Below are 15,161 nucleotides of genomic sequence, written 5' to 3'. Positions count from 1 at the left end.
TAACCAAGTCTGGTGAGGCTGGCAATTCAGTGATACCTCTTTTACTGTTTTTAAGTTAAATCGTTATTAAGTAAATAATTATTTATGGAGTTTAATTGAGTTCTTTTGGTTTTGTATCTCTATTTTAAGAGAGACTGCTATAGCATACAACCTTATTGCAGATGTCTGAATATTTATAAATGTAGATTACAAGAAAGAAATGTCTGCATTAAAATATATGTTGTACCCTGCCCTTCCAAAAACAAAACAAAACCAAACACCTCCACCCCCTCACAAAAAAAAAACAAAACAAAAAACCCAGAAAACTACTCTTTCACTAGTTTTCTTTTCACTTTTTACATCTTGTTAAGACACACAAACTAATGTCATGAAACAAATTACTTGGTTTAACTGATGATAGAAGAGAGATAATTCTTGAGTTTTCATCCACTTTAAATGCTGTTTATGAGATGCAGAACCTAGTTAATTTGTGTTTATGGAAGTTGTTAAACAGGATGTTATTCATGAGCAGCTAAAATCGAGTGGTGATATTTATTTTTTATTTTGTATTTCCTCCTTTGTTATGAGAAATAAGAGTTGCAGGTGGTGTGAAAAAAATATTTTTATTCTTGTTTGCTTCTTCTTTTTAAAATTCTGGGATATGACAGGTGTTGGGTTGTAATATTTATGATTGGTTCTAACATATATTGCATGGGGCTTCACCCATTATCTGTCCATCAAATTAGCAGCCTTTTTATTAGCAAGGTGCCCGTTTGATACAGGGAGAGTAGAGCTTCCATGTAAAAAAAAGTAATTAGGTGACTAAAAAGAGGGGAAAATCTCATATCTTGAAATCATTTCAATATACTGTTGCAAAACATAAAGCCATATTTTCCAAAATGGCTCAAGATTTTGATCAAGTCTATTTATTCTTGTCTATGGATATTTCATAAGGAGTGGAGTTAAAAGTATTTGGCATTTTGCACAAGTGATGTCCATTCAGTGGGTATCAGTTATGTCATTTAGAGATGGAGACACATAAAATCAATATTATCTTTGGAAAATTAAACTGTTTTTCCTTGAGGGGTATTTGGTTAGAGCCTTCTGTGAAGTTTTTTCCTCATCAGCATTTTAATACTTCCTGAACTACTTGTCCATTTTTAAGATAATAATGTCTTTGGATAGGTTGGTAGGAAGTTAATTGATCTGGTAAATTTTTTTCATAAAAGATCAGTGTTTTGACTTTCAGGTTCTGCAAGGGGCTTAAAGTTAGTAGCAGTTAAGAGGCTGGATCTATGGCCCCTCCCATGCAAAAGACCCAGATATGACATACAGGCAGGTGTTTATTTTCTCAACACCTTATTTTGTAACAAAAAAATTATCAGGTTGTCTTTCTTCCTTCAAAAAGAAAGTAATTTCACAAATTTAACTATTGATACTATATTGTAACCCACTTTTTCTGTGAATTCTTAGTAGCCAGAATCAGGTTTTAAAGTTTCTCTCTCTATGTCCTCTGAAATTTCCTCCCACTAATAATCTGACTTAGATATATATCTCACTAGGCAACAGGCATTTTGAAAGAACATAGACATTTTTATATTTTAGAATTTATTTTTTGTTCCTAATTTTTTAAAGAGGACTCTGTTACGGCTTACCTTACACATCTGACTGAATATTTCATTTGTAAAGTCTCTAGAGCAATGTTTATCTCCCTATGCATTTTAGAAACAATGTATTTTATGCATTCACCTGTGTTTGAGACATGAATCCTCTGAGTTTGCAGAAGGAAAGAAGGATGTGAGGTGGGCATACTGGGTAAATTGTCTGGATTTACCTTGAGTCCCATCACATTCACAAGGCAATTATTCTGCATATATCCCCCATCCTTGAAGGGTGGCTGCAAGCAATCCAACTGTAAAAATTACTAATTTTTTACTATTATGGCTATGATTCCCTAGAAGTTTAATTTATGATAAAGTTTCTTAATTCAGTTTATTTAAATTTTAGTACCAGATTTGTTATTCTACCCCAGAAACCCATCTGCCTGTGCATATCCATATTAAAGAGGGGATAGATAAGAATGCTTGCTATGAACTAGTCCCCATGGGTAGGAATAAAAGTGCTCTTACTTCACACACACTAGTTTACTAATTACCATCACTTTGAAGAGGAGAATACTAAACCTGAGATTTAAGCCTTTCTCAGAATAATGATGTTCAATGAAGTTGTTGGGGTGCTTTTTACTTCTTTAAAAAGAAATCCTTCTTGTTGTAGCAGCTCCCTCTTGGTGCTGTATGTCACACGTACCTATGATAATATGAACTAACTAAAAATGGATTTACTGTGGTTTTATACCACTGTATAAAGAACTGGGATCATTTCACCATGGTATACACTGTTATAAAATCAATGAAAACACATGGAGTTCATCAGTTCAATGCAATTCCTCTTTGGAACACAGGAGAATATTTGGGGTAATTTTCACCTGTTTAAAGAATCAATGACGCTGACCTCTCTCAGGGTCTTTGTGTAATATTTTGTAGTGAAGGGTAAAAAATATCAACAAGTAATTTGAGTTAAAAGAAGTGAAACATCTCAGATCCATCTGCTCTACAGCCCTCTGGTTTTTCTTCCTGGACTTAAGTCTACGGTAATAAGGTCCAATAATTTTTTGTTAGTTTAGAACAAGTAAGATGCAATCTTACCTTGCTCTGATAAGTTTGCATGTGTTGCAATATAATATGTAAGCATTCCTTTTGTGAAACAGGGATGGTGGTGATGGTCTTGATGCAAGCTTAATTTATTTGAGTGTTAAAGTAGTTTGAGGTCATTCATCTATATTCAGTGGGACTGAAATTGGAAGCAGTTCTAATGTTTGACATTCGCTTCTCCTCTCTGACAGATTTCTACTAAAATATCAGTCTATTTCTGTCAGTCTAGGTAAATTTACAGATGTGGAGTTTGAATTATTGTGCACTTTTTTGTAGGTTTTCTTCACAAGTCAACTCAATATTCAATAATACTTGTAAACACATTGTTTTTAGAAGTATCTCTATGCAATTGGCTCATCCTTTATTGGAGACCCTTTTGCCTACAACAAAATTTTTACACACTGATAAACAGATCTAGAAATTGTTTTATTTTCCTTTCTCTAATTTCTGCTACTTCACATTCGATTTATTCAATGCAAAACAGAATTGTACAGGTGTTGGCATGAACAAGGTAAGAATCAAGTTTTTAGTTACAAGGGCTGACTTCTTTGACGTTTGTTTCTTAATATAGGGAGATGATTTTCATGGTTTCCAGATGATCATGTCTCCCACAACCAGAGATATTAGCTAATGTTCAAAATATTTTGGAGGTTTTACCTACAAATGTCCAAATCAGTTTCGTAGCTAGGCACCTGAAAATGAGAATTACCTGATAATAAGAGCTAGTGACAACATTGTGGATGAATGACAGAAACGGAATTGGACATTTATTTATTTAAGCCATTAAGATAAACATTTCCTTAATTGTAAGTCACTCTGAGTGTATTCTAGGTCTCTGATATTCTAGATCTTGATAAAGATGACTTGGTTATACTAGACCATAAGCCAGATCTGTGGATGTTGAGACACCAAAGGGATAAATATCTAGAAATTTTTGAGTGTCATGTTATCAGAAAAGGTAGGACTGGAGACAACAGGAATTCAGAGATGCCATTGTTGACGACATCTGACATAGATCTCAAAGAATGTAAGACCCTACAATTCATTAATAAAATTTTCAGTTTATTTCAGAAATCAAAAAACCCAGATTTTTTTTCCCTCAAACATTACACCCCTACTTGGAATCATGGAGAGACAGTAATTTTATTGTTAACAGAATTGTATATTTCACTTGAGAAAGTATACAGACCAGCACTCTGGTAAAAAACCATAAGGCAGATGTATGAAATCATAACTTTTATATTCTCTTATCTAATATTTATGCTTAACACCTGAGAAAGTGATAAAACTTGCATGGGCATATGTTATAGGAAACTGGAACATTTTAGTCTGAACATTTTCCTTTCTTTTTTCACTGAACTTCATTGTTTCTCTCACACCTTTGAACAATCATGGAACCTCAGGTGATCGGTGGTGTGCTTTGACATAACGAGAAATTGGGACCACTGCTGTACGAAAAGCAAAACAGCTGTGGAGAAGGAGTGAAAGTACCATGGGTGTTAGATGCAACACCTTTAAAGGATCCTTTAAACACAAGGCTTACCTTGCCCACGTATTGAGTATCTGGACCTGTGTATTCCTCCAGCAGGAAAAATTGATTCCACATCCAACCACGCTTGGTGCGGTGCAGTGTTTTTCCATCATTCTCTGACAATCCTGTTATCCTTTCACTGTGTGAGTGCTTGTTAGTCCTTTTTTGGGATGGCGTCATACGAACCACATAAAACACAGAGCTCCAAAGCAAAACTGTCAGAAAGGAGTGAGTCCTCATCATTTCCAGAGACGCTGCTAGCCTCCACTCCTCTAATAATTCACCAGAACAAATTTTTCAAATGTTATATTCCTTTTGTAAGAAAAACCTAGGGGACAGAGAAAAGTGTTTGTGTAAGTTGCAATAACTCTTTTCCCTAAGGAAGCAGGAACACATTCTAGTGATCCCAACAGTAACCCATGGGAGTGACAAATAACCATGAAAATTACTCAGGGAGTTTTAAGTCAAGTTCTTTAATGTCTTTTTTCACCTCATACTAGTTCACTCACACTGTACATAGACATTAATTTAAAACACAAGCTGAGTAAAATACTTTCTCTGAAATGTTTAGCTACCAGCAGCATCCTGACACAAGGAAAGAGCCCAAATAAGAAATCTTCCAACCTAATCTCTTCCAGCTCAGCCTGACACTATCTTCCCTTAGTATCTGTTCAGAACTGTCTACAAATCTAAATTCTCTGTTACTTTATGATTAATACATCCCATTCTTCCCCTTAGCTAGCCCCCAATTGTCCAGAGAATCTTGTATTTCTGCATAAAGGAAGTCATAAAATGAAATTTTTTAAGTATTATTGATGCCCTCCACAGATGCTTTAAACAAGAACAAAAAGTACTTGTTAGACAACTGTAGGTTCATAAGAATCCTGCTGGGGTTAATATAATTCTGTATTTGGAAAAGAATTCTCCATTTGGAATGTATTTCATTTTTCCCTGAATCGGTCTAAATGAATGGGAATTTTCATTATAAAGAACCTTACTGTAATTAGTGTTTTTCTGAAAATTACTCTGATATTTTCTGTGAAGCTTGTAAGCAATATTTATTCAAACAAAATCAATCTCATACTCTTTATCTGGCAATGCAACTGAAGTGCCTGATGTCCCAGTGTTTTCCATAAACTTTTTCATATTAATTCTAGTTTTGCTTTAGGATATCTTTAGCTGTGCTGTCATTGTATATTACAGAAATCACAGAGAAACAATACACAAGCAAAAGTACATTTTGTTTGAGAGTCCTAGTCCACTAACAGTGATAGTAGTGTGAGGCCACAACACTCAGATATTTTGAAATTTAAAAAAAAGCATACAAAATTATCCTCCTTTCTTCTGCAACCCAATATTGCCAACGACTATTTTCACTCTGTTGCTTATTTGTTTGGGATTTTTGTAGAAGATGGGAAGGTATTCTTTTCTGTACAAAAGTTCATTTTGGAAATAAAATGCTTTTTGTGAAAATTATTAGTCAGTTGAGAACAAAGTCTATTTAATGGAAAACATTTATTGAATTGTACTCTAAAGGCCTTAATGATTAAATTACTGGAATTGTACCCTTGTGTGAAATTGTCTTAAAATGATGATATTCTGCATGGACTCAGTGTCTTAACCAGCAATTCTGAAGGAGGATCAAAGCATAAGCATTTTAGCAACTTCAAAAAGAGTTTTAGCTGAGCAAGAAGTGAAGGCTTGGAATATTTATCACTTTCTAAGATCATGATAGAAAACAAAAAGAAAGCTACTTAATAGGTGTCATATTTATGCAGAAGATCATGTATATCATGCAGGAAAAGATGTTTTCTTTTGCTTTTTATTTTAATTGAAGAATCAAAGCACTAAGTAAATTAATTTGCATAAAATCATGAAGGTACATAGATCTTAGCATACATTCATGAATGTGTTTTATTTGAATTCCGGTTTTCTCCCTTGTAATGCTCAGTATGTTACTGCTGCCAGCAGAGAGGCAAAGTGCAACTTTTCTGTGGTTAATTTAATACCAGTAAATTTTAACATTAACTGAAGAACATGTTTAGTACATGATGATCCTGTCTTGTGATTGAAATTTATTGGATACAGATCAAAAGAAAAAAACCCCTGAAGTCAGCCAATCTTCCATCCATGTTTAAGTTCAATGAGTTTAATTTCTTGTATAATACTAGACTGAAATAGGTTTTATCACTGAATAAAGCTGTTTAATAATGTAGAGCATAAGACATCATTGTTTGTACTTCAGATCCTTTCCACTGCATCATCTGAGGCAGATTGAAGGGCCTCTTCATGCTTTGTAAATTAGATCCTGCTTAAGGTACTGCAGAATGAAAGTAGGCAGCAACAGGAACCTTTGGAAATACTGTATTCAGAAATCAGACGATCAACTTTGTCCAGTGACTCTTCCTGATTCTCTTATCTCTTCTGGAGATACTCTTGCTTGATGTGTCCTCAAATACTGCTTTCATTTGCCCTTGCATTTGGACTGTAGCTCAAGAATCCTCTTCTGTACATTTTGAATGATTATATTCAAAAGAGTGTGGTTTTTTATACTTAAGGTCATGACTGATTTATTTCTCTAATTTGTTGAGCCCTACCATCTTTTCTGCACTAAGACATAACCAGCCATAAACTAAGCAAAAGTTCCTAAAAATAACATGCATATTTGGTGAAATTTCAATGCATAGTTAAATCCATAAAATATTAAAAATACTAAAAGTGTTCTTCTAAAACCTCTAAGTCTTGAAAGACTGCTGTGAAAAAGAAATTATTAAAAAATGCCAAAGGGTTTACATTTTTGATCAAAATGTCCTTAATTCAAAACCTAGACAAATATAGCACTCAGATGATTTAGTCAACTTTGATTTTATATTTTTTTTGTAACAGAGAAGGGTGGGAGACATCATTATATTTTCATTTGGCCATCCAGAGATGTATGATTGCATGTCCAGTCTGGTGATAAGTTAAAATGTAAATAAAATTTCAAATGCTTAATTTTTGTTATTTCAAAACTGCACATTTTTAATTTCCTGAAATTGCCCTCACTCCTTTCCGTCCAAAGACTATTTGCCCTACTCATTTAAATGCAGGAGGGATTGATGCTACTCTTTTCTTTGTACTCAGAGAAATACTTCAAGGTTGTCTTTGGCTTATGCATCTCATCTCATGTCAGCTGTTCAAGCGGGTCAGGAGTTGTGCTCTGTAGGCTCAGAAGGTGGAGTTTAATGCTGAAACAAAGGATTCTGGTGTGGTCTGGAAAAGTAAGACCAACTTTTCCAATTCAAAGGAACTCGGTGCATCATGTACAGATGTTCTGACTCTGCTAGATGAAATTATCTCTTACAACACCAATTTTTCAGAGAGGTCTTTTTCTCAAAGGAATCTAGTTTCCCATATTTTGTCCCAGCCAGGGCAGAAGTTAAACTGAGATTAAACATGTGGTTTTCTGTGTAGCGCTGCCCTCTACTGATTTCCTTGATAATTAGTAGGACTTTACTACATAAAGGTAGCATCCTTAATGTCAAGAAGAATGAAGCAAGAACAAAAACAAAAAATTAAGCTACAGTCCATGTTTTCCTGATTTTTATTTTTGAGATGACTGGAGTTTTTAGGTGTAAAGAAGCACTTATTATTCTGGGTCAATGTGTCTACTGAACATTATGATAAACATCAAATTTGATTTCCCCTCTAAGAGGATCAAAGATCTTTAGAGAATAATTTATTTTTTTCCAAGAGACCAATCAATATTCTTCATGTAATCTCTTCTCACTTTATTTCTGCTCCCATCATTTAGTCAGTAAAATGTCAATTACTTGTTTTTGTCAAACAATAGAAAATTATTTTCTTTCTAGTTATCTTGGAAACTTCTCTTAAGATGGGGCATTAATGTGTTAAACATATTAATGCCAAACATTTTTGAGAATCTGCTTTTCTTCTTCATTTTTCAAAACAGTGGATCTGAGTGGAGGTAATAAGTATTTTTTTATTTGTATGGTTTGAGAGAAATGTGGTGGTAGCATAGAACTATTCCAGTCTCTCCTTGCAGTAAGGACTTTGGTATCAGAATCCTACAGCAGCTCTAGGTAAATGAATAATCTCTGTATGAAAAACATTATTCTCCTGAGCACAGTAACAACTGGAAAAAATTTATCTCTTGAAGTCCTTTCGAATGCAAAATATTCTATTTAGATTCTTCAGGTGTAGTGTGAAATAAGCCTTGCTGGGATCAATAGCACGGATTTGTTACTGATGATGCCAATTTAAATGTTTCTATAGCAATTGCCATGGTAATGTTTTTAATTAGTGCAGCACAGTCACTCTTAAGCGTGACATGAAGAAAAGCTAACCTTCGGCAACTTGATAATGTATCCCACATTAGTCTGTTTCATTTGTTAACAGTGAAGCAAAATTTGTGTTCTCAAAGAAAAAAATCTGGTGCTAAAATAGCTAAAAATAGCAGAGTTAACTGCAGCAGCAGGGCTTCATTTTGCACTCCTATCTCTAAATAAGAAAGATGTAACTAATGTTCAGGATGATCCAAACAATCTGTAAAACTAAGTATGTATTTTAATGGGATATAGCAAATATAAATCTTGTGCAGCCCGCATGCATGGGAGCAGTCTTATTGGCTATGTCAGCCTTTTTTGGAAAAAAACATATCTGAATGCAACTTTAATCTACCTAGACTGAGCACTAAGAATGGTGAAGCTGCAGCAACAAAAGGCTGTACTATAAACAGCACACTGGCACCGATAATACCAAGATTTAGGAAGAGGCTGGATCTGCGCCACTGTAGGTTTACTTTTATCACTTCCCCAACCAATTAAAGAGATCCCAGGATGCATACACATGCTTCCCTCTGGCTGCAGCACTCAAATTCTGAGTGCAGTCATACTGCAGACCTGAATATAGTCTTTGGATGTATGGTTTTCTAAAAAAATCATTATGTTTTAACATTCTTCTGTCCAAAAGCTTTTTTTCTTCCCTCTTTCTATTCATGGATGAAGATGAGGTTTGAGCTAAGGATAAAAAGATTAAAAGTAAACAACCAATGTGCAAAACTTGAGGTAACCAAGAAATTATTTCTAGGAGAGCTGAAGCAGGTTTTGAGGATGCCCAAAGCTTAAGGGACAGGTTTTTTTACGTAATGAACATCCATTCTTTGAGTACAAGTACTCAGATCCTCTTCAGGCACAGAAACATGGGCCACACTAAGGAAACATTTTCCCACTCACCATCTCCCACTGCAAACCTTCCAGAATAGACTTTCAGAACTGTTTTTTGCCTATTGGGTTGCTTATCTGTTCACCACTGAATATGGTGAATCTCATTTGAAAATTTTGCCAGGAAACAGCTGAAGGCAATTCTTTATTTCTGGGACATCAGTGCAGGTTCCCTGAGCTACATGAGTCATACTAATAAAAATAACAGGGAATTTGAACTAACAGCAATTTGTATTGGAATGTCTGTTGAGTTAATGTCTTTAGGCAAACGAATCTATGGTTTGTAGGTGCATTAGAATAAACATTTCTCTTGCTGTGACAAGAGAGAGTTAGCATTTATTTTATAGTTTTTCCAGACTCTTGGGTATCTAAATTGGAGATACAGGTTGAAGTTCACCTCATCATGGCCTGAGTCACCCTCTCAATAGCACTCACAGTGAGCAACTCAAATCCCCTGGGTGGATGGATCTGGCAAGAGAATGTGTTGATTCATATTTGGACAAACCCCACTGGCAGAATTGTGCAGAAGCAAAGTTGTGGTTTAAAGCAACTCTCCATGGGCAATGCAAATACCATCTGCCCTTCTCTGGAACAAATCTCTTCTGAGGAGCAGATGAAACTTTTTCTAGACGGTTTGTTGCCCAACCATCCTTCCCTCAGCTGACAACGATGCCTGCAGTATTCCCAACCCATCACGTAAAAGGGCCTCTCAATTCTTAGCAATAGTATTAAATGAAGCTAAAAGAGATTTTTAAAATATCTGCTTCCAGGCAGGACACTGGAATAGGCATGTGAAATGTGCATTTTCTCATTGCAATAAAAAAATATTTTTTTCTCCAATAATGAATATTTTTACAGGATCTCCTTTTCATCAATGTGAGGAGAACAAGGAAATATAGCACTTGTAAACCCTTAAAGCAAGGACTTTTGAAGATATTCCTTTGATCTTTAGTATTGATTTTTCTGTACAGGGAACACATTTCACTCTTATCATGTAATGAAGCTGTATTATAAGTTTTTATGCCACACCTTATTTACAAATGCAACACATTCATCACATTCATGGTTTTAAAGAACAGCCTTTAGAAACATGAGGAAAAGTAAGTGCTATCATAAAAGCAATTTTTTTTCTCTTTTCCTCCCCTTTAGGATTGTTTCACATATTGTCACTCATAACCTGGTTGTCTGTACTTTGACATCGATACCCTGCAGGTGTCTAAATTAAGGCATTTATTTTTGCTGTGTTATTGAGGGTTGAGGTTTTCAGGAGTTGGGGTTTTCTTGTTTTCTTGTTTTTTTGTTTTCTTGTTTTTTTCATAAGCAGCATAGCTTTCTATCTGCCAGATACAAACCCAAACCAAATCTGGAGGTATAGGCCCCTATTTTCCAGACGTATTGATTCTCATTATTTTCTCTGCATGAAACAGATGAGATTCATCTATGGCAACACTGTTAATGACAGGATTTACCAGTTCTCCTGATAACTGGGACTACACACTTTCTCTAAATTTCCTTTTCTTACTGCTTCATTATGTATCAGTCTGCTCTGGTCACACATCAAGCTCCTAACGAAGCGTACTGAGATTCCACATCTGGCGCCTCCTATCTCTACATATCTCCTGAGCATGGCATGTACCACAGCGAGAGCTTGCTAAACTTCCTGAGTCTACAGCTTGTATAATGGCACAAAAGGTTTACACAAGCTAGAATTTCTCAGAATAAATATATCTTCAAGCTAGTATCTCAAGGTCTTTTTAAAAACTTCTGACATTCTCTTTTTTGTTTGTTCATGTACATCTGAGTCATAAGAAATCTTGTTCCTATAGAGAAGGACTTAATTGCTGCCTTCAAGGGATTATGCATTCACTTCTCTGGACTGCAAAAACTGAGTTGCTGACCAATTAAAGGTGGTTAGCAAATTCAGAATGTAATTGTAGCCCATTGTTGCTGCTTCCTTCCTCAGGGGATTGAGCAGCTGCTGAATGCTGTCATTTATTAGAGATCAGCCTCCTTTATGTCCTTCTGCTGTCTCCAATGGGATCACAAAATCTAAAGTCTTATTTTCAGAGCTCAGCAGGACTCTTGCAAGCATAGAAATTCATACACAGAAATGCTTATTTCTTCGTACAAAGAAATAAGCGTAACCTTAACATAATTTTTGCAATTAGTTTATCTCAGGTAGTCTGAAAGGAGTTTGATGCAGCTGAGGTTTATCTTATATTTCCATAACAAACACTTCAAAATACCTACAAATGGTTATTCTTTCACTTGCAAGAGTAGAATCGATAATAACATAAATTTGGAAATATAAATTTTGATAAATTTACTTTTTCTTATTTCTAGGTCTGAATCTCTTCTTAAAAATTAAAAACATTCCCCTAAAAATTAAATCCAAAAAATCTTTCAATCAGATGTCATTTTAATGAAAAAAAACATGAAACATGAATAAATTCAAAATCAGTGTAATAAAGTAGTGCCTATTTTGTTAGTAACCTGACAGTACAAATAAGGGTATGTTCAACAAGCAGACACTCATGATAACACCTAAGTGTGGAGAAGCCTATAATAGTTTTACTTCTGTGTTTTCTTAGTCTCCAAATACAAGGTAGTAGTCCCCCGAAGATTCTCTTTGCCATGACTTTCTCAAAGTTTCCTTTGAAAGCATATATGTGTCTCAGAGAAACAATATTCTGCAAAGAGACTCATGTTTACCAGCCCTGTGAAAAGAACATACCCTTTTTGTTTGTTTTTGAACGTTGTAAATGACATCTTCATTAGACAACGAGTACAGCCATTGGAAGTCATGGAAAACAGTTATTCCCTCTCCACTCTTTTTGCTACTGATGAATGTATGGACTTAAATCAATTTCTCCCTCAGCTGTCATTTTTCCAAGATGGAAAGCTCTGGGACTTCCTGCTTAATCATTTTTTGTATGGAAACTGTGCCAGATTTTCAATTGCACCTGTAGCCGTCCTCTGATTCTCTTCTGGTTGTTTGTTTGTTTGTTTTTTTTTTAATATCTCTTGAGATCAGCAATCATAATTTGTTGCTTCATGCATTTATAAACAGCAGCTTAATAACCTTCTCTACTTAATTTCATCATGATATATGGCATACCTTGCTTTTTTATTGACCACACAGCCCTGGGCCACAGTTTTCCTGTATTATCTCTTGTCACATTATGGTGTTATTCCCCAATGGCAGTAGAAAGAATTTGTTATTTTAAATGTATAGTCTGGGTTTTGTGTTGTGTGTGATTTCACGTAGTTTCATAAGAATTTGTGTCATCATGTATCATTTGGATGACCACTCATTTTATTGTATAGGCTTCAAATGTAGGTATGTCAAACTCCTGTAGCTATTAGACCATTGTGAGGTAGAGTTTTGTTGGCATAGCAAGGCTCAAATCAATGATTAAACTTCCTTATTCTCTCCCTACCTCAGTCCAAAGTGTGTCTACCATATCCATACTGTCTATCAAATTTCATCATGGGAGTTTTCTGGGAGAGTGACCGTTGGTACAAGATAAAATAATGTTAGAATCTATAATTGCATTGAAAAGTTACATACAAAGTACCTTACAAAGTTTCAGAGTTTAAGTGTGTTAGTATACCCACAGTCATAAGATTCCTTTGCACAGCCACTTGGCTTTATGATGCTCTGCTGTGGTGATTTATCCCGAGGTGGAAGCTAAGCTTCACACAGCCACTCACTCATAATTAGAACAGGGGAGAGATCCAGAAGTACAAAAGTGAGAAAACTCATGGGTTGAGATAAACACAATTTACTAGGTAAAACAAAAGCTACATAGAAAAAAAAAAACAAAAACAAGGAATTAATTCACTGCTTCCCATAGGCAGACGTTCAGCCATCTCCAGGAGAGCTGTCTCCATCTCACCACGTTTAATGGTTACTTGGGAAGACAAACTACTTTATGCAGAACGTCCTTCTTTTTCTTTTTCTCCGCCCAGGTTTGTGTCTTGAGCATGATGCCTGTCGCAGACATTTTTTCATAGAAATCCTTTCTTTCACATTTGTCTATCTTCTGGGAAGCAGAGCCCCAGAAGAAGAATGTAAACAATTGTTATCAGCTGCTGTGAAATGTAGCAGGTGTCCCTGTGATTGGCTCATCTTCCATGTGTACCATTAAAGGCCAATCACAGGAGCAGCTCAGAAACAGATTCCCTAGACACAGAACTTTGTTATTAATTCCTTCTATTCTATTCTTAGCTTAGCAGCTCTCTGCAACTTCTCTTCTTATTCTTTTTAGTATAGTTATAATGTATTATATATCTTATATCAATAAATCAAGCCTTCTGATCAAGAAACAAGATTCTCGTCCTTCTCTCACCACAGTGACCGTCTAAAGTCGCTGTAATAGATGCCAGATGATCTGGAATAAGCCTTGGGTCAGTTGAGGTCAGCTGTTGTGTCTGTGACCCCTCCCAGCTTGTTGTGCACGTCCAGCCCGCTCACTGCTGGGGGGCTGTGAGGAGCAGAAAAGGCCTTAGCCCTGTGTATGACCTGCTCAGCAGTAATGGAAATGTTTCTGCATTACCAATGCTGTTTCCACCACAAATCCAAAACACAGTTCCATACTAGCCATTGTGAAGAAAATTAATTTAATCCTAGCACATGCTGAATGTCACTTGCAACGCTTTTTCACCTTGATATTCAAACCTGCTTTCAGTTTATTTATGGGTATGTGCAGTACTGGCTCTAGTACAGGTCCCTGTGGAACCTGAAACAGATACTTCAATGTCAAAACTCATTATTTACTTCTCCCTGCCAGTTTCTGTCATTTAATCAAATAAATGGATTATATTTTTTTAAATTATTATTTATTCATTAAATTAAAATAACTTATAAAATATTTTTTATGTAATACATTACTGATATATGCAGGGACCTTCACTTCTAGCTCATGGCTGCTTAAGATCTTTTGTTTATTCACCCTGTGAAAAGCCTTCTGGAAGCAGAACTCTATCATATCAAAGAGATCAAAAATACCCGTATGTTTAATGACGCCTCAGAGAACTTGAATAGGTCTGTGAGGCAGGACTTTCCTATTGAAGGGCTACACTGACTTTTCCCCAGTACCCCATGTGTCTAACAACTGTGTTCTTTATAAGCATTGTTAACATTTTTACTCATTTGGGGCCCAGATGTAGTTTCAGTTCTACCAGGAACAAGTTGCAGGAACAGTTCTTTAAAACTTAGTATTGCTTTTGATACCTTGAAACACTCAAGTAACAAAGAAATTAAAGTGAAAAGTTAGAGAAAATAATGAATATTTTAGCAGCTTCAACACAGACATTTTTTGGATTCCTGGTAGTATATGTGAAGTGGCTGCCAACTTGAAATCCCACTGTACTGAAATGAAATCTTTTGCTGAGCCCCTGGTCAAATAAATAAATAAACAAATAAACAACCCGATGTAGCATTTATTCCTTTAGGAATTTATATTCCTTGTCTTTTTTTCCCTGAAAACTGTGACAAATGAACCACAGAACGCTGGGTATTCACAAACACAGTGCTGATGGTAAAATGTTTCATGGAACTTCCCAAAGAAGCTTTTAATCATAGCAGTTTGTTAAATTGTCTCTCCATTCTCTGATGAAATGACAGAACGGGTATCACACTGATATATAGCTCTGGACATTAGGTAAATATGCTTTTTTAGTGGAGCCTGTTCTGCAATTTGTTCCCCAAGAGGT

General features: G+C 35.5%; 1 protein-coding gene across 3 annotated transcripts in view; it reads right to left on the bottom strand.

Moving 5' to 3' along the window:
- The window catches only part of CDH9 (cadherin 9), a 98,106-nt gene that overhangs the window by 63,407 nt on the left and 19,538 nt on the right, over nucleotides 1–15,161 (bottom strand). For all 3 annotated transcript variants that reach the window (XM_026799812.2, XM_005481654.4, XM_005481655.4), the window contains one exon: nucleotides 4,234–4,549. In XM_026799812.2, the coding sequence (XP_026655613.2) occupies nucleotides 4,234–4,464 (231 nt within the window). In that variant the 5' untranslated portion in view covers nucleotides 4,465–4,549. The remainder of the gene's footprint in view (nucleotides 1–4,233; nucleotides 4,550–15,161) is intronic.

The sequence above is a fragment of the Zonotrichia albicollis genome, chromosome 1, assembly GCF_047830755.1.
Source record: "Zonotrichia albicollis isolate bZonAlb1 chromosome 1, bZonAlb1.hap1, whole genome shotgun sequence".
NCBI classification, from domain to species: domain Eukaryota; kingdom Metazoa; phylum Chordata; class Aves; order Passeriformes; family Passerellidae; genus Zonotrichia; species Zonotrichia albicollis.
The sequence above is the reverse complement of the archived record's forward strand: the minus strand, read 5'-3'. Positions and strand labels throughout refer to the sequence as shown.